We start from the raw sequence: 20391 nt of genomic DNA on the forward strand, positions 1-20391 counted from the left end.
CTGGATCTCTGTGTTTTCATCTAATTTTACTTGACTGATCTCATCTGTCTCTTAAATTTATATAACAAATCTATTATCATGATAGTAGAATCTGTCTGTCTCAGATTTTTTTTTCTGGCTTTGCAAGCCACTGAAACCCTGTGTACACACTTGACAAAAAGATACTGTATTGGAAGGCTTTTAGAAAGCTAATACTGTGTGTCTCAGTACATGTAAAACAACGTTCTTTTGAGGTCATTGTGACTGAACTGCTTCGCGTATTTGGAACAAGACAACCCTTATGCCTCTAGCTCTTTCAGGCACTTCAGCATAGCAGATACAGCAGTTAGCTACCTCACAGAGCTGATGAGGTTAAATAATGGCCCAAAAGGGCGCTCAGAGTTTTGCATGGATGGAATGCCATACAGGAAAATTGTTTTGTTAGAGGTGATAGGAAAGTCACAAATTCCTGCCTTGTATGCAGCAGTTAGGAGTTTGTTGGAGTGACTTCCTGAGAAGAGCATTACTTACTTGAATTTTACTTCTTCAGATTTTCTGTGTTAGGAATCATGCTGAAGAGCCAAAGAACTAAAATTGGCGTTACAGAAACAAAAAGCATGGTGGTGTCTCTCCTCTTTTAAGAGTGAGTGTGTAAAACTTTTTCAGTGTTGCCCAGTGTTAAAACTGTTTTTGAAGATTCAGATCTTTGATAAACATCTAAGGCAGCAATACTGGTCCCTTGGTAGCAGAGGGGCATTGCCAAGCATTGCACACTGTGTGACATCTCGGGAAAGAGAATTTACTAACAGAGAAAACTTGACAAGCTGATATGAAGTGTTCACATACAAATCTCTGAAGCCGTGAATTTTTTGCTCCTCTTTTAGGTACAGAAGTTTAAAGCACTTTAACTATGACATCTGCCAAAGTTGCTTCTTCTCTGGCCGTGTGGCAAAAGGTCATAAAATGCACTACCCCATGGTGGAGTACTGCACACCAGTAAGTAGCTGTTTTACTGACACTTACTGCTCCTTCTTATGTAGAAAGGAAAAACTTCATTTCGTGTGTGTAAGGTAATGGAGCATTTGGGTGGCTTTTCTTTTCCCTCTCCATCTCCCCCTCTCTGATTAAATCCCTTTTTATATATTGTATATGCCAGTAATTTCTGATGCTTGGTAAAGGATACTTCAGCGGTTTGAAGTAAATTGAAGTTCATTGTTTGTACAATGCTGTGTTGTAATGTATTATTGTGTGCTAATGACTTGTTCCATGTTCAGTGCCAAAGTTCACTTTATGGATCCTGCAGGAAGCCTGTGATTTGTGCAAATGCTTGTTCGTATCTTAGGTCACAATGTTTTCTCCATATCAGTGTGAGATTTTTCTTCCTTTCCTCAGCAAATTGCCACTTCACTTTTTTCCCTGCAATACTGTGATTGCGTTTTTGAGTTCTCTACTACATAGTGGTACCTTGGTACTGTATAATCATTTGATGATATAAAATACCAGGGAAGTTCTCAAGAATAGCAAGTTAGATTTCATTACTGAAGACTGGAAGCTGATTTCACACACAATGCAGATGTGCTGCATTGATGGTGTGGTGAGGGTCTTCAGCCTTGTTTCACAGCTTTCAAAAGGAGCATTTTTGCGTAAACATTTCTTTCTTACCAGAAAGCTGGAAAGGAAATTCCATTTTACTCTTTCAGTGTAAAAAACCTGCTTTTTTGGTTTGGGCCGCTCTTGGCCCCACCAGCACAGAGGGGCATAAATTAGAGGATCTCTCATGTTGTTCTTCCATGATGCAGCACAACTGAGCTTTTTGCTGCCTTTGCTATTGTTCATGGTGGTATTGAAGAGTGTGCTCTCTGGTTGTCATTTGCTGGTGTGATGGGATGGACCCTAGTCTCATACCTTCATCTGCTGGTCAAATATATATGGTGAAAATAAAGCATCAAAACTATTTTAAAGTCTAGCTTCGTAAAATTTTATGAATGGTCTTTATGTCTTCATCCAAACAGAAAGGCATGGCCAAAATGAAGTAAAAACTCTCAGCTTTTCTTAGAAACTTAGGAAAGGGAGAAAAAAAAATTATTCCCATAAAATACTGCAGTAAAGCAAACCCAGTGTATTTATTTACATTACCTATGAACTTTTACTGTAGCATTTAAATGGCAGTATTTAATCTGAATCACTGCAAGGGCAACTACTGTGAATTTGCTAGCTGCTTGTCAGTGTTCACTGGCGGCTGCTTTTCAGCATCACCCCCCAGGGGTTGAGGCTACTGGAAAGGGCGATTTGCCTGAACTGCTGCACACGTCAGAGGGAAATGCTGGCACTGCCTGGGCAGGTTTGAACAGACTCCTCCATCACAGGCATTCCTAGAGCAGAATCTCATGATCAGCGTTGTATACAGAGCCAGCAAGCGAGCGACCGACCTTTTTAGAGCATTCCTTCCAGCTGCAGCTGAATACCTCCTTGATGGATTGGCTACAGTTTTGTTTTGCAGTTTGCCACCCTCATTCTTGCTAATAAGTAACATGGGAGATTTGTGAATGGTGCAGAGAATGCACAAACCAACTTCTTGCTATTATTTTCTTACCCTATTCATAAGATGTGTTTTGAAGAGAGAGAAAGGAAAAAGGATTGTGAGACACTCCCACAGCCAGCAGCAAGTCGTTGCAACACAAGGTCCAGCAGGTTTTTGTTCTCCCTGGAAAAACAGATTACTAATAGGTAAACACGGTGGCAAGCAGAAAACCTGCAGCCATATTCAGATTGCCGGATCAGTATAAAGAACCATTCACAGCCCGTACATTTTTTTGTGAATCCTGAACTCCAGCAGCCCGTGCTAATGCGCTGTGCCTGGCTGCACTGGCAGCCAGTTGAATTAGAGGAGGATTAACTGGGTAAAAAAGACAAAGGAAAAAGTGATTGTGGCACACAGCAAGCCCTGACCATTTTTTGTGTTGTTGCTATTAAAAAAGTAAACCCAAGTCCTATGTGACTAAACAAGAAGACATCCACTGAAGCTATCATGTCTAGTATGCAGTTGTGTTCTAAATGAATGAAGAGGGGTTTGCAGGTGGTAGAGCACTTTTTCCTCTTCCTCCAGACAGATCTCTGACCTTAAAATGTATTTTGGTAGACAGAAGACATGAGATGCCTTCTCTATCTTTGCAATAGCTAGATGTTCACAATGAAGTGTTTTGATATTTTTACTCACCTTCCTTCTTACTTCCAGGAGATTTTGGAGCACTTTAATTCTGCTCAGGGGAGATTTGAGAGCTCATGCTAAACATCTGAGCAATGTTATAGCCTTTCCTCTTGTGCAAAAAGTTGAGGCAGAATTAAGGGCCAGGCAGTTGCCTAGTTTTGATTTAGGCAGGAAAATTGCAACAATTATTCCTGGAAGCAATACAGGTCAATTTTATTGTTCAAAGATAGAGGACTTTTTTTTTTTTTCTTTTGAAAGAGGTTTAAGATAAAGCATAGAAGGCAACTTCTAGACTGGGATTTAAATGTAGCATCATTTTTCTGTTTGGGTTTAATAGACAGTGACACGTCAACCACCTTGTTAGAAGGAAGCATGTCAAACCGACATACCTGTCAACAGCTACTGTTTGCAGTCAGGCTGTCCAGGCTGAGGGCTTGGCAAGGTACTTTCTTAAATAAGGCTGGATAGAGTCAGACAGTGGTTCCTATGTGAATAAGAATCATTTCTAAGAAATAGTTCCAGTTTTAGAATAGTTTTGGAATATGCTCTACCCAGCTGCTTATATATTGTTTTGACTTAAAAGAACTGGGATGCTGCAAGTCTACCGTTTCTTGCTCATAACCAGTTCTGCTGAGAATTTTGGTTTGAATGATTTTACTCTGAAAATCGTGTAATAAAATATCTGTGGTATAAATCAGAAAGTCTGGCTGAAAATAGCCTCAGTTTACCAACTTGTCCACATAATAATCACATTTTCTTTGCCTTGTGCTCCTTGAACATTTTTAACTGGCATTTGGATCATATGAGAGGTGCTTGGTGCTTCTTGTTGTCACTAGAAGACGTATTTTCTTCTTGGGATTCTTACGCTGCCAGCTAGATTGGGATGTTTCTGTGCAAACACACAATTTTACTATGCGTTGGTCATGCAGAAGTTCATGGGAGCAAGGGGGAATAACAGCCTTAAAAGGCTGAAGTGCAAAATGTTTTATTGTTAATTATACCTGAAAACGCTTAATCCAAATTATAGTCAAATGCAATGGAAAGTGTTCACAACATGGAAAATAAGGCAGGAATAAATGGCTATAAATGACACAGGTGAACAAACTACAGAAAGCTGTGCTTAATCCATTTATACCAACACTAAATATTAAAAGATTCCCTCTGTTCCCAGCTGATGTGCTGTTTGTGCTCTCCTGATGCTGACCTGGTTAGAAGCAATCCTAGCAGGCCTTGCAGATGGCATTTGGCAGAGGGAATCCCCTCCTGGTGGGTCATGCGAGGCCACCTGAGTAAATCCCCTTTCCAGAGTCCTCTGGATGGTCTGGACATGCCTAATCCCCCCCTTCCCTACAATGTCTGTCTTCTGATGTATTGAGGAAGTGATACTTAATATTATCAAGCATTATCTCAGTTTCTTGAAAATACAGATGCTGCTGCATTGGCTTGTATGGTCTGCTGTGTCACTTCTCTGGCAGTCATTGCTTACACCAAATTTTCCTACTAGACCAACTGACTGGAAAGAGAACCAAATTCTTTCCAGCTTTACATGAAGCTTGTAGGTATTGTCAGTACAGGGATAATATTTGTCCTTTCTGTTGATGCTTTTCAGTCTTTTTGCAGATTATTTTTCAGGGCATCCTTACTTTTTCTACCAAGGCAATCATTACAAATATATACAACTGTGTTTCAGCAGCTCAGAGAAGGTTGGCATGACTGATATGTTCCAGCACCTCTTTCCTCTCTAAAGAGAAGGTGTAGAACTCATTAAAAAATGTCAGAAAGATTAACTTTTACCTCATTTATTTCCTTTAAATTAGATACACTGAAGAAGCAATATCATTATGTGGGTCAGGATGAACTTAATTTACTGTAGAAGAGCAGTATTTCAAGGTCGAATGTCTCAGTGAGGTGTGGAGAAGGGAGTGCAGCCTGACTAAAGTAACTGAAGTCTTCCATTAAAATTCTTCAGAATATCACCCAACTCTGAATCAGACTCACATGAAGTCTTGCATCTTCCCACCAGACGTCTCTTGAATTCTTTCTGGCTCATTCTGATCTTTGGGAAACTAATTCCACTTTGCACTCCTCTGCTGGTCTCTACAGTACCAAGGAAAGCCCACTGCAGGCAAGGGAGTAGAATACTTTATCCAGCTTATACTCATCTCAGGGTATTGATTTTAACTGCCTGCTAGCTTCAGATTAAACAAGCACAGGACGAAATAACTGATCTAAGAGCTTTCAGCAGCTTGCACCTGCTTTTTGTTTCTCTTTGATCAAAATATTAATGACAGAGGAGGCTGAGAAGGGAAACTGGAAAGAAAGCACTCCAAAAGAAGAGGTCTGACTTTTGTAGACTGACAAGTCCTTGAGATGTAGATGACAAGCATGTGGTAAGAGTAAGGATCCAGCCAGTGAAGCAGCTGGATCACTGGCTGTGTATCCTCCCTGTGCAGGCTGGACGCACTGACTGGCTGCGTGTCCTCTGTTAGAGTCATTTTAGTCCTGAACAAAAAGCAGGCAGAGAGTCTCCTGAGCCAGATAAGGAGATGACAGGTTCTTTTCTAATTATTGCTTGTCCTCTTGAGATCACCAGAGGTGAGGTGTGAGCCTGTCAGAGAGTTTTGGAGCTCCCGTTTTTCTTCCTTCCTCCCCACTAGTGATGTCACTGTGTAGTACATTGTGAGGTGACAATGACAAGTAAATAAAATTTGCAGTTCTGGAGATCAAGCTCTTGGCAGCTCTGCTTGGTGTGGCCACAGATCTTCCAAGTGACCCAGTAAAGGAAGAGGCAACCAAAAAACCCTAACAGCCTCATGAAAGATGATTTCAATGTGATTTGTGGCTTTCAGACAACTTCAGGAGAAGACGTCCGTGACTTTGCCAAGGTACTAAAAAACAAATTTCGAACAAAAAGATATTTTGCAAAGCACCCACGAATGGGCTACCTGCCTGTGCAAACTGTCTTGGAGGGAGACAACATGGAAACGTGAGTAGCTCTGAAGCGTCTAAATAGCAGTTCATTTGATATGCTCTTTGAGCTTCCCAGCTGGTGCCAAATCCCTTCACTTCCTAAATGCATAAAGCCTCTTTCTGTCTTTCATTGCTGTTAACCTTGGCTGGCAGGAAAGCACAAGCTGGGATTCCAATTGCCATTGACTTTGTCTGTTTTCACCTGTCTTTATACAGGAGCTACAGCTTCAGTTAGTAAAAGAAAAATACTTACTGTCTTACTGACAGCCTTATAAACTTCTAAGTTTGATACGGCAATTTGGAGACTAATGATCTCTTCATTATTTTTTTATTTTCTTCCAAATGGGTGTCTTTCCATGGTTTTACTTTTTTTTTAATGAGGCTACTGTGTTTGCAAGATTCCCAGCTGATTTCTTCTTTTCTCACCCTATAAATTCAGTCTTATTAAATGCTTTGATGTCTTTATGGGGAAAAAAAATAAAAAAAGCAATAATGATGCACATGGAGAAATCAATGAGTTAACCCAGTTCCCTTTGGTTTTTTTTACAAGTTAAGTAAGTTGTTTAATGGCAATTGCATGCAGCTTGTTCTCGCTCTTTCTCTTTCTTTTTTTTTTTATTTTAGGTTTATTTTTTTCCTCACTTTTTGATTGGTTGCTCTTCACATTCACTCATGTTGATCTGCTGGATTTCTGGTTTTCAGTTGTTGTGAATTTTTTTTTTCCCCAAAACCTTTCTGTAGTTATTTTGCTGCTGAGTTTCTTCTGCCTCTCTCTTCACCTCCTCATTTTTTGTCTTGCAGTCCTGTTACTCTGATCAACTTCTGGCCAGTAGATTCTGCGTGAGTACTTTTGCTGAAGTGTGCTGCTGCTGCTGCTACTGCTGCTGCGTTCCCTCACTTTGTTTTGTTTGTTTCTTTAGTTTTACATAAATTCATTTCCTTCTTTCTTTATGATTATTTTCTTTGGTGCACTCTCTGAAGGAATGGTTTGATCCCAAATGAGTAGAATGGGATAAATCCAGGAATTCTCAGCAATCATGGATTGTGTACTGTATCCTCTTTCTGGAGTGTGTATTTTCATCGAATTAACAGGGATTTTGGCGCAATCCTACTAATGCTTATGTTTGCCATTTAAAAGCTTGTGTTTCTGAATAAGTGTTGATCCCTCTGAATGTATACTAAATGCTTTTTGAAAGATAGAAATTGAACTTGATGGATTCTATTCAGTTTCAGGAACGACATTGTTTTGTGGCAAAAGCTGTAATTTGGTTTTATGTGCAACTGTGCACACTCATGTGCCCTAATTAATCCAAATCTCACTGGGTATTTTATTACAGTTTTATAGATACAGTAATATTTGTGAAGGCAGGTTGGAATTGGGAAACATTTACTGTATTTTCTCAGAAGTAAAAAAAGCAGGTTTTATTCACCTATGAAGTGGATTTTCATTCTTGCACCATTCCTGCACGTGCATTGTCTTACTATTGTAGTAATACCCTTAGCATAAACTAAAGAGATACATATATATATATATTTACTATTGTGGCATTTGCTACTACTAATGTTACATGGATGGTTTTAGAATAATGTTAAATAAGGTTTATTTTTAATTCACATATTGATAACTAATGAGAAACTAGTAAATAAGAGTTTTATATATTTCTATATGGTGAAATGTATACGGCTTGCACCTTTATGGAATTTTTGGTAGAATAAACAATAGTGAAATGTATATGTTGGAATATTGATTTATAATTTTTGTTTGGAGCACAAACCATTGGGAAGTCAAGTGAAGTGCTCTACCTGTAGGAAATCTAAGCACCCAAACACTTCTAGTACTGAAATCCTTATATTGTTGAGGATTCACCCGCAGAAGAGGCCAAAAGGCTGGAGACAGACTGAAATAGAGGGGCTTTGAACTTCAGGATGCAATTTCATTTATAAATGCATCTGGGGACGATTGCAGCATTCTATATACTCAACTGTGGATCTAGATTTCTTACCCCTTAGAACAATTGCAAAGTTAAAAGTAACATTTAAAGAAAGCCTGGATAATATGGACTGATACAACATGTAATTAAGCTGCTACAACATACTTAATTCTAGTTACTTCCAGTATTAACACCATAGGTTATGCCTAAACTGACAGCTTCTTACCAAAGATTTGGTGTGGTGTACTGCAGGGAGTTCAACTTGCATGTAATACTTAAGAAAACTTCACAGATACTGCGAAACGGTGTTTGTTTGAGAGGTTGCACCTTTTATCAGGCCAACTCAGGTATCTTCCTAAGCACAATTCTTTTGTCTGGTCTGACAAGAACACAGAAAATTAAGAAATGAATAGTGGCTTGGAAGAATTGCTCTTCATTTTGTTCTGCTGACTTTTTTCCTTTCCTTGATGCTAGACCATGGGGCTTACGACACAAGTTACTGAGCTCCACGTGTTTAAAGATGTTTCTCAGTTACAGGGCTGATTCCAGCTTCAGCTGCCGAACCTCTTATTCTAGTTATCATTGTACTTTTCCCATGTTTCTAAAATCTTGCCTTTTTCTAGTGATTTCATGCCAGTCTTCTGGTAATCTTCAAAATACTTGAGAAGAGCATACCTGGCGGTGTTCAGCAATGGTAGTGCTATCCTGACATCAACATGAAAGTGTTTATAAATGCATATGTATATATTTTTGTTAGAAGTCAGTAATTCTGACTGCTTATTATCTGGTATTTTGCGCAGGTATTTTGCTTGCAGCCGTGAAAGGGACAGCTTACACCTTTTGTGAGAATCTCTGTCATTTTACTTGGGCTGTGGGCTGCCAGTGGACCAAATACAGTGTACTTGATTCTTTGCTTTCAAGAAGCATCAACTGAAATGCTGAACTTAAAGGGCAAGAAAAGTGCCCTTGTCTTGCCAGCTGGGTCTCCAGGGTGCAGGGAATTGCACAAGGTAGCATTTGCCACTCGATTGCTACTTGACTGGAATTCCCTGAGCTGTTCTTCAGAGCCCAGCTTGAACAATGCAGCTGTGGAGCCCTTGTAAAAGGGACGGTTATCTTAGCTAAATATTGGCTATGTTTCCCAGCCTTTTTGCTGACTGTTCAAACTGGTTAGGTGGGCTGAGTATGTGTGCTGAGAAAAGAAGGACAGTGAGCTCTAGCACAGATGGTCATCTAAGAGTACGTCTGTCCAACAGCCCGAAATACAACACAGTCGGCCTTAGGCTTTCTCAGATACTGGCAAAAATGTACCCTGAGCGGCTAAGTTCAACACAGAGACTACAGTGCTTCTCAACAGGTTTGCTTTCTTAAGCAAACTTTCAGAAAGCTGTTTCAAGGTAGATCTCCATTACAGTATGTTCTGAAGTGGAGAAAAACGTGGAAATGTAGCCTCATCCGCTGCCTGCAGTTGCTGAAGAGACTGAATCAACAAGTTATACAACCCTGTGTTCCCTTCAAAATATATATAATCACCCACCTTGTTCTCTTACGAAATTGAAGCTTAGTTTCAAGGCAGCAAGTATGTGATCATGCAGTCAGGCCCATCTTTTGCCTTGCACTACTGCCAAAAGGGACGTCTCTTCATTGCCCAGTTAGTCCCAACCAAGGGCTGTCCTTTCCTTTGTACTGGTACAAACACATGTTCAATGGCAGGGTAAGAGGGACTGGGAAATAATCCAGCTCAAAACTAAAGCTACTTTTAGCACAGATAGTCTACACACAGTGTTAGCAGCAACATTTGTGTGAGCATTGATAGTGCCGCCTTAGACCAGCTTAACTTGTGTTGTATGTCAGACAAATAAAAAAATGGGGATAGCATCTGTTTATCTGAAAACTGTTGTTGTCTTGCTGCTCCGTAATCCACTGCTCTAGATATATTGTCTCCTGTCCCCCTCCATTCCCTTCAGCCTAGATGTTCTTACACAAAGTAGGGTAGCAAGTTGCAGGGAAGCCATTGCCTCTGTGCACAAATCTCTGCTGTACTGAGGAGCTCTGTGAACTGAGTATTTATTCTCTGGTGTGCTGTCGTAATGTTTGAACACATTGGTGGGTAGAAGTACATTCAGAGGCCAAAGCTCATTTTGGACAAAATGAGATTCGTTATATTTGGCCTTTAATGTCTTAAAGAGACATTAACAATGATGAATTTTGTGTATCCACCATACAGCTCTATGAATTGGGAAGGATCCTAATTTTCTAGAGACCCTTGCAGGATGATCAGAAAACTGGAAGATGACCAGTCTAGTTAATATGCTGCAGGATTATCAAGCTTCTAACATGGGAGCATTACAAATTATTACAGTTTTGGTATATAAGCAGTAAACCCAAAATCTACCTGCTCTTGCAATGCAGTGCAATCCCAATTGGGCAGACCCAGCCTGAACTACAGTGTCCAACAATTTTAAATGGGAGAAAGTCCTTCTTCAATCAGGCGTTCCAGAAAGAGTGTTGGCAGAGACAGAATAAAGAGATGTTGAAATTAGGTAATATAGGAGATTGCCATACAGTTTGGGAATCTGCTTTTTTTTTTTTTTTTTCTATTCCAGCACCTCATCATACATGTAGATACATTAGTAAAATATCTCATGGCAGCAAAGGGTGCTCTCTAAGTTGCATAGGCAACCTAATTCTGTGGTGACATTTTCCAGAGTTGGGGCTGTAAGAAACAATACTCTTACTGGTGAGAAAAGTCCCATGAATTTTTTTAATCAACAAAAAAGTGAAGAGGTCCTCATGCCATCTGATCTGTCAAGCAGAAAACTCAAAATAGCTGACAGTGTCCTCATGTAGAACACACTGATCTATGGTTCAGATTGCAACTCTGGAAAGACGCTAGGCAAAATCATCACTGTCTGCAGTGTGTTATTAAAGGCTCATTTCAGACATCTTATGTTTCTTGTATTTATTTCTAGTTGCTCATGAAGTGGTCCTTAAAGGCTCTTTTAAGTGGGATGTGCTGGAAGCAGGCAGTGGAGCAGGGCGGGAGTAGAGGAGAGGTTCCCAGCAGGGCTTTTGCAGCTGGCATAGGGCTGTGTGTGAAACCAGTGAAAGAAGCAGGTGTGAAAGGAAAACCAGGGTGAAAGCTCTTCTGTAAATCCTTTGGGAAAGGGTTCTTCAGAGATCGGTGAGAAGAAGAGTCGTTGCAGCGAATGGATTGCAGAATGGCTGAAATCCCCAGTGTGGTATCAGAGAACATTGCACCGATGGCTTGAGGAGGCACACGCAGCGCCTGGAGTTACAATTTGCTGTTTATCAAACATAGCATAAGGCATGAGGATGTGAGGGTATAGGCATAGCTAAGTGTCTTTTTACTTTTAAAGGGGTATTGTTTGTGATTAATCAGTGTTTTCTGCCTTATAGGCCTGCCTCGTCCCCTCAGCTTTCACATGATGATACTCATTCACGCATTGAACATTATGCTAGCAGGTATGAGACCAGCTGGATATTAGGCAGACCTTTCTCTAAGCAATCAGTAAAAAAAAAAAAAAAAAAAACTTCCAAAGGCTAGCTGCTACCTGAGCATTTCCTAAAGAAACATAGGGTTTGGGGTTTTGCTTTCCAGGCTTTGAGATGCAGAGCATTGTCTGTGGTTGCTGTTAACCAGGCTGTCAACTAACTTGCATGCCAGAGCATCTGTGTGGTCAGAATTTGCCTTTAGGTCCTGTGGGGTCTTTGTTAAGCTGTGCATTCAGGTTACTGATGTTTTAATAGGGCCTGTAGTGATAGGACAAGGGGTAATGGGTTCTAACTGAAAGAGAGCAGTTTCAGACTAGATGTAAGGAGGAAGTTTTTAGGTTCCATGGTGAAACAGTGGAACAGGTTGCCCAGAGAGGTGGTGGATGCCCCATCCCTGGCAGCATTCAAGGTCAGATTGGACAGGGCTCCGAGCGACCTGATCTAGCTGAAGATGTCCCTGATTATTGCAGAGGGGTTGGTCTAGATGATCTTTAAAGGTCCCTTCCAATGCAAACTATTCTATGATTCTAGGATTTTGCATAGAGTTTTGTCTTTAATATGGACCCTGGTGTAATCATACAACTCAGAAGAGCAGAAACCTCCAAACTCTCAAGTGCCATTTTAATGTTAAGTAATCCACCTTGTGCAATACCACAAACAGGGTTTTTCCTTGGTTTGGAGGATTAAAATAGCAGCATATTGCTCCTTCAGTTCACTTGTCTGCTTTCATACTGCTCTTAAGAATAAAAAAAAGTGAGTTAATTGCACAAACATGAAAACATTTTTCCACTAGGCAAGCAATTAGCAAGGGTTGAGGTAGTGAAAAATAGTTACTCCAACCTCTTCTTTCTCTCCCACAAAATCACTTGATCAGGAGAAGTATTTCTGAATTATGCAGGACATTTAGGAGGCTGAGTGCTTAAAACCAATGAGAAATGACTGATCATTACAGTTTTGATGATGACATTGCCAGGTACAAAGCAATTTGTGTAATCCCCTGGCATCTTAAGGCCTTCCCTTGGTTGTGGAATTAATTAATCATGAGGAGTGGAATATAACCTCAGAGAAGGGCTTGAAACCTCGGAAGTGAGTTTAGCCAGGTCATCGTCGCAAATAAACAATCCTTTGCGATAGCTTGTTGCAAAACTATTTTGTAATCAACAGTATAAATTAATTTGAGTTTCAGATTCATTAAAGACATCATGCTCTTTAAGTCTTTCAGGAATATTAGAGCAAATGAAGTTTCTGAAAAATGTAATTGATTTTAATGAGTCTTGTTTATTTTTCCACAGGCTAGCAGAAATGGAGAATACCAATGGTTCTTATCTAAATGACAGTATTTCACCTAATGAGAGCATGTAAGTAGGCTGTTTTAATATCTTTGGAATGTGTTTTACTGTGAAGGTTAATAACTTGTAATGAAATTCTTTAGTGCTGGATTTGCATGGCCGTATACCACATCTGGTTCATTTTAATGATGAACTTACATGTTTTCAATTTGTATTGTAGTGTCTAGATTCATGGCCTATAGCTTAGGACCAAATTTATGCAACTAATGGTGAATACCTTCAAGATTAAAATTACTAATTTCTTCCAAAAAATTAGTGGTATATTCAGCAAATAGTTCCCATATTACTTGGAAAAAAGGCTCATCATCTGATGTGTTTTAAGGACAAACATAAACAGATAACCTTTCTCTCTGTAGTGCAAGCTTAACTGCAAGGTTAAATTCCTGTAAGCTGGAAAATAGTTGTGGGCAAACTGTCATTCAAAAGGTTAGTGAGACTAAACAGAAATCTTTGGTGTACAAATGCCTGAAATACATTGCAGGTGTAAGCCAGGAGGGACTCATCTTCTCCACAAAATATTTGAAGTAGTAAACTTTAAAGTTGGACAGATCACTGGCAAGCATTTATTGTGCTACTTTAAATGTAAAGTCATAAATAAAAGTTTTAGTTTTAAAAAAGTAGTTCAATCTAATGTCACACTGAGACCATTCTGTGGTTACTGACATGGTAATATATTTCTTCTCTCATGATTTCCTCGATCTTATTTATTTGCTGAATGAAAGGACATAGAACTAGAAAGCTGAGTAATGTTTCCGAAAACAGAAGTACGTAAGTCATTGTCATGCTTGAAAATTTGGTCTCAGTAGATTAACTGCACAGGAGAAGTCATGGCATAGATTCTGAATCAATAAAATTTGAAAGAAAAACTCAAATTCCAACTTTTCTAAGGGTGGTTTGGTTTCTTTTTTTTTCTTTTATGCATAATCTCATCCTTACCACAGTTTAAGGTGTGGATTTGTTTGAAACTTTAGACAGAATCTTCTTTTTACTAAATCTGTAGTGTTTCTTTAGCTCATGGTACTGTGGCCGGTTTTCCTTCCCTTAAATTGAGATTCCAGATCATTAAGGTTGGTTGTGAGCCTCTGAGATGTTTTTGAGTAGTAGTACAGCTGTTTCTTTGTTTCAAAATAGATTCTCCTTTGACTTGATAGGATGGTTGTACCAACCCTGTACAACCAAGTACATTATTTTGACATATTGGTTCAAAAAGGAGAAAGTTAAAATGATACCTCAAAACTAATGCATACACAATGTCGCAGTTCATGAAAACTTTGTTTCCAAGTTGTATGTTAACTTTGTATTACTATGGAGAGTAGTAACGCTTTAATAGATGAGTTTAACGTTGTTCCCGCTGAAGTATTTCAGTGTCCTTAGTTTGGCCTTTCTGTTCAATTAGTTCTTTAGTTAATTAAGAGTTGCATTAATATTATTCAGTTAAGCACTGACTATCCAGTTTGATAATAGGTTTGTACTAATAAAATGAGAATAAATCTGTACATTCTGAATTTTTTAAAAAATATGGGCAAGATACAAATTGCTGCTACTTCTTAACCCAGGACAATGACCCTTCCACAGCACAGATCAGGCAGCAGAAGATAGCCCTTTTATTTACAAGCAGATTCCTAATTGGAGTTAGGCAGGATAGGAAAGCTGAGGTTTTCAGCTGTTGTAAATCTTTGCTTTAAGTATATGAGCAGGGGAGGGAAAGAGCTGTGGTCTCTGCAGAGAAGGAAAAGTATCAGGGACTAAGTGAAACTGTTCAGCAGATTTTGCTTTAAGGTATATTGCTTTGTTGTTTGTTACAGAGAGTTCAGCAAATCTCTTTATAAGAAATGAGAAACTGGGAGTGAATCATCTCCTCATATTCACTTCAATGTTAAAAATGAGGACGAGAACAGCCTGTTTATTCTGCTCTGTTTTCCAGTGATGATGAACACTTATTAATCCAGCACTACTGCCAAAGTCTGAACCAGGAGTCCCCCCTGAGCCAGCCCCGAAGCCCTGCCCAGATCCTGATTTCTCTGGAAAGTGAGGAGAGAGGTGAATTGGAGAGAATCCTCGCAGACCTGGAGGAGGAAAACAGGTAGGTTACGCTGCCTGCTGCCACAGCCCTTGTGCACATGCTACGGGGGCAAACGAAAATTTTCTCTAAGTGATGAGCTTGACATCGTATTGTCATTAACTTGTTCCCACTTCCAGTAACTCGTTCCCACTTCCATTGTAGTGATGTGTCATCACTGCTTCTTTCAGAAAACCTTTCAAGCTTTTGAAGACATACCCTGGTCACTTGACACTCATCATGCCACCTGTGACAAGCTCTGTTCACTGTGCATCATAATATTTCCTTCTGCTCTACTGTGCCCTTTATTTCCTTGATAGTAATGAGCTTCATACCAGTGTTACTTTATTTTGCTGTTACACAAGGAAAAAGGCAGGCAGAGGTTCTTGAAAAAACAGGCTTTTCTCAAGAAGGTTGTTCACTGGGATACATGAGGTTTTGAAATTATCTCAATTCAGTTGAAGTAAATTGTAAAATAATTGAAATAATGTGAAATAATTGTACTGTACAGATAGATGAAATTAACTTTCATAGGTTTTTAAGGGATAAAATGAGTTATAAAGTTGTACTTTCAACAAATGAGTTGGTTAAAAGTTGGCCACTCTTTTCTTTCTATTTGTTTGGTATTGCTTGTTATTTCTTTAGCCTTTCAATACCAAGTATCATTTACCACTTTTAATTTCAAATTATCTTATTTAGTCACAAATACTCCCTCACGACTGGATTCTTGTAGCATCACAACACTACAGTCCTCTTTCTATGGTACTCTGGAGTCTTAGGCGATCAGCATAAAATCATGCAAGAGTTGGCAGTGTCATAGATCTTCTCTCCATGCATAAGTCATCATTGGATGGTACTAATCATCTGCACTGGCTCCATCACACTTTTTATCAGTTAGAATTTGAGAGAACATAGAGGATCGGTGAGTAGCAAGGATGACAAAAGCATTTCAGGCAGAAAGCTGTAGTAAACAAAGCTCTTGCTCATTGAACAGAAGTGAGATTTTGTTTGAAACAAACTCCAAACTTCCCACTAAAAAGCCAAGTACTTTCCAAAATGGAGGAAAATCCGTATTTTGAAATAAGCCATTATACTTTGCATTTTCAGGACTTCTGTAGTTAAGAAATACTGGGTAACTAGTACAGTACAGATAATAGGATAGCTTAGTTTTCAGGGGAGGGTTGTTATTTTCTTAAACAGGATTAGGTAGTGAATCATGAAATTAAAAAAAAACAACATAATGCTTTTCTGTCCGTATTGAAAATAAGCTGTGCACTAGAAAGTAGGATGGCTTTTAAAGCAGCCTGGTTTTAGATTAGAAAGTTGGTATATGGAAATGAGTATAACAAGGAATTAGATAGCTAAATAGGCTAAAAAATTCCTTTTCAAGGTTAATGTCTTAAATTTCAGTGTGAGCTTTATTTAGTGTAACAACTACTCATGAGTACTAGCACATTAAAAGATCTCTGACAGGAATTGCACCTCAAAAATACCTGTTTTGAAGTTTGCCAATTCTGGATTAAACAAGAGCTGTAGACTATAAGCTTGGTTATAGCCTGTTTTCTCGTTTGTATTACTGGAGGCACTGTTACGGACAGGATGCCACCACAAGCAGCCTTGCCTTTTGTGGATGCTTCAGGTCTCAGTGCAACTGGGATGAAGAGGTCTGTTTCTGTAGGGCAGCATGGAGGTCACATTGTTGTGATATTCATTGATTATGACAAAATCATTACTTTTGTCTTTGCAAACTGCTATAAATAGCTTTTACTTAAAATGTCAGGTGGATCCTGAATAGTGAGCAGGTTCTTGTTGTCCTGATAGCTTGTCACAGCCAGATAACTGACTCTATGGAGGAAACAGTTGTTCCTGTTTAGAAAAACAAGCTGGTCAGACAGGGTCAGTGAGGAGCCACTCATATAACTTACCTACCTTTAAAAAACAGTCTTGTCCCTTTAAATTTCTATTCCCTAGTCTTTCTTCTCCTTTGAGTTTATGCAAACCTTTTTTGGCTGTTTTCAAAGGTAATCAACAACCCAGTGCCTAATTCCTTGCATGAACCCAGTTCCAATGAGTGAATTCCTTTCCATGCCCTCCAAGCAAACGTTTATTGCATCAGCATGAAGGCTCAGTGAATCTGTTGCTGGGAAATAACTTGAACATGATGCAAATCGTGTTGTGACCACCTGGTCCTCAGCCCAGCCTTAAAGCACCTGAACTGTTTCATCTCCATCGTAAATACCTCGGGACTTGTTGCTGGAGCATGTCTCCTTGCTAGTGCCGAGCTGGATGTGGTGCTTATGCTGGGGAAGGCAAGTGGCTGGGCAGCTAGCAGTGTTAGATAAACAGTCATCCTTTCCTGCTTGTGTTGACACAGGTTTTGTTGCATACACTGCTGGGGATTTTTGACAACAAAGATTTAGTTCTCTCTGCTGTATCTTGTATTATTTTACAGTGGGAGTCAGCCCATGCAGCCACTTCTCAGCAGCTCCTGGGGAAACTGCATTAAGTGCCAACAAGAAGCAGTACTATGATATTCAGACCACTTTGTCATCATTCCTCTTTTCCTTCCGCTCTCCACAATTTCCTGCTTTTCAAAAAAAAAAAAAAAAGCCCCTTTTTTTACTTCTTGTTTTGACTTTTCTTTGCCTCTTTCAGTTCTTTATTGAATTCTGACCTCCATTTGGTTTTCAGCTGCAGTTTATGGTCTCCAAATATTTTATCTTAACTTGTTACTTAAATGGAAGACCCTTTGAAATTGTAATTCTGAGGTTCTGCTTTTGGACAGTTTTAAAAGATCTGTTGCCTATTTTGAATTCTTCTGAAATGTATTATCCAACTTAGAAACTAACCAAGTTGAGACAGTTCTGACTGGGATTTTTTTTCAGTTCCAAGGACCTCTTCTTAGATATTCATTATTTATCTGCTAGCATTTTGAGACCTTCGTACTTCTGTGGCTTGCAAATATGACTTCCTTAAATAATTTATGGCTAAAATTTCACTTTTAAATAATTTATATTTGCTAACATGTGAGTATTTTAGAGCATATTTTCAATTGGTGAAAATGTTGCATTTGAGTATAAGGCCTTCAGGCTGATGCTCAGCTTTACATCACATGGATTATTGTGATAAGACTGTTTCTTATGTATGCAATAAACATAAATTTGAAGGCACTATCACTGTATTGCAGTATAAGAGAAAAAAAGCAATTATAAAACTGTCCCAAAAACATTTTGAGATTTCCTCAAGAGTGAATGTATTCCAGAAACAGAGAAGACAGATTTCTGGTGTCCATCTAAAGTGGTACATTACATAGGTTATTCTGCAGGATAGGTTATACTGTGCTAACGTTAAGTGGAAAGCATACGTTTTGCAGTGACAGAGGCCCAGAACTTTTTGCAAAGAATTAAAATGCTGGTTTAATGACTAAAGAAAAAGGATGTTTCCTAAACATTTTAGTTGAGTCAAGATCACTGACATACTTCTTCAGAAGGAAGACTTCTGTCTTGTTCTCTTTTTTCCCTCTCAGTTCCTAGCTGTATATACCAAAACTTAGTAAATGAGATCTCCAGCCAGAGCTAGTTGCCGTTCCTTTACTTTCTTGACTTGCACTTGGAGCAGAGGGGGCTGTCCGCCACTGGAGAAGCACTAATACCCCAGATCTCAAAGATGCTTTGTTTCTGCGCAGCTATGGTGTTCCTTCAGATGTGAAGACTGATGAATGGCCTTCTCAAATAAGTTCCTTCTGTATAGTTGCCAATAGTGAGAAAGTGATACATTTCTAAACATCTTGTGGCTCCTCTTGGTATTTATTTTGGCATTGAAGAAGGGAAACTAGATCTTCTGAGGGTGAAGCATCGTGAGTAAACACTGGCACTCCAGTGACAGGGGTAGGTAGTTCAGTTACCAGCTTTGTCCATATCTTTAGACCACTGATTTTCTTTAGGGAGATGAAAAATAAAAAGAATTCATAAATTCTCAATTGCCTCTAAAAGGACTACTCAGCAAATAGGGTCCACTAGGATTTCTGTCACCAGGCAAGTAATGCCACCAGTGATAGATGGCAAAGAGCCATGAGCTCTTTGCTACCCGGCTCTTTGCAGTTGCATAAATCAGAGTTACGTTGCATGCTTCCTCTATTAATATTTTTCTTCATGAATGCTTTAAAGAGGTGCAAGCATAATAAATGAGATACATAAATATATGGGAGTTGTCTTTCTCTATTTCTCTTACTGAAGCAGAATAAATCAGAGGATGCAGCAGCTTCATTTGTTTGTGACAGCCCGATGTAAAAGTTACCCAGCCTGAGCTATGGTGGAGGGAGGCTAAGTTTCACAGTACTGCCTCTGCTTGCTTAGTTACATTCATTTGGAGAGGATTATGCTTTTATCTCCCTTTCTCTTATGGCCCATTTTATGCTGAAAATGGCAGAGTGCTTTTCCTTGGGACACAGAGGCTTCACACTGAGTGCTGTGGGCAGTGCCTGGCTTGCAGCAGCAATCCTTTTTCACCACACAGCTTAAAACTGTTCCAGAGGTAGGAATAAGAGCTGATTGTTCTCTTCTCCAGGATATTCTTACAGCAGGTTTCCACCTCTTTCTTTCTTTTTTAATTTTCAGCTTTTTCCCTTATGTTAATACAAATCTTCATGCCTATATGTTTAGATCCCAATTACTGTGACATTATTGATCATCTGCACTCCACATCACTCCTGCAGCTCTGAAGGCAGTTTCTGTGATGATGAGTCTCAATTCTCCTAAGGCCTAAGGACTGTGTTAGCTGGACTGAAAAGGTGCAGCTGGAAAACTCAGTGACACAGGTGCTCTGGGCAAACTCACATCCATCCTTCAAAATGACATTCATTTATTCCAACTATAATTACTGAACTCACAAATTCAGACATACCTCTACTTGGGTAATGTGCAATATCCTTTACAATTTTTTTTTTTTTTTTTTTACTGTAGGCTTTCAGAAGGAGTTTTTAATTGTTTTATATGAGACATGAAGGCGTTTTTATCTGAATTACACCCTGGTCCTCACTTGTTTTTCAGTACCATGGTTACTGGAAGGACTTCTCTATACTGATAGTTGAGGCGATAATTGTAGATTTCTTTGTAGCAGGGTACCTGATTATGTTGTAAGTATGACCAAGGGTGGTATTTTATCTTTTGCTTTACAGCACTTAAGACTTTAGAGTCTGCTGTTTGTAGAGTATTGCCCATATCGTATATCTGGGAAATTTCTCAAGGGGTAGTGATAGCCACTATCTACAGACTTTGTGAAAAACAAGCTTAATGATCAATCCTATCTAAACTTTAGTCTGCAGTAAGACCTTGTGTGATACTGCTGTCATGCTCATTCCTATTCCCTTCTGTATTTTTA

At 39.2% G+C, this 20391-nt stretch overlaps 1 protein-coding gene across 24 annotated transcripts in view; it reads left to right on the forward strand.

Moving 5' to 3' along the window:
• The window catches only part of DMD (dystrophin), a 1199681-nt gene that overhangs the window by 1158846 nt on the left and 20444 nt on the right, over positions 1 to 20391 (forward strand). For 18 of the 24 annotated variants that reach the window (XM_057411860.1, XM_057411861.1, XM_057411855.1 and 15 more), the window contains 6 exons: positions 864 to 975; positions 6037 to 6173; positions 6959 to 6997; positions 11509 to 11574; positions 12897 to 12962; positions 14878 to 15036. In XM_057411860.1, the coding sequence (XP_057267843.1) occupies positions 864 to 975; positions 6037 to 6173; positions 6959 to 6997; positions 11509 to 11574; positions 12897 to 12962; positions 14878 to 15036 (579 nt within the window). The remainder of the gene's footprint in view (positions 1 to 863; positions 976 to 6036; positions 6174 to 6958; positions 6998 to 11508; positions 11575 to 12896; positions 12963 to 14877; positions 15037 to 20391) is intronic. The other 6 variants (XM_057411854.1, XM_057411877.1, XM_057411875.1 and 3 more) reach the window with 3 other exon arrangements.

The sequence above is a fragment of the Pezoporus wallicus genome, unplaced genomic scaffold, assembly GCF_028554395.1.
Source record: "Pezoporus wallicus isolate ANWC-B61680 ecotype Strahan unplaced genomic scaffold, APGP_CSIRO_Pwel_v1 contig_1438, whole genome shotgun sequence".
Classification (NCBI taxonomy): Eukaryota; Metazoa; Chordata; class Aves; order Psittaciformes; family Psittacidae; genus Pezoporus; species Pezoporus wallicus.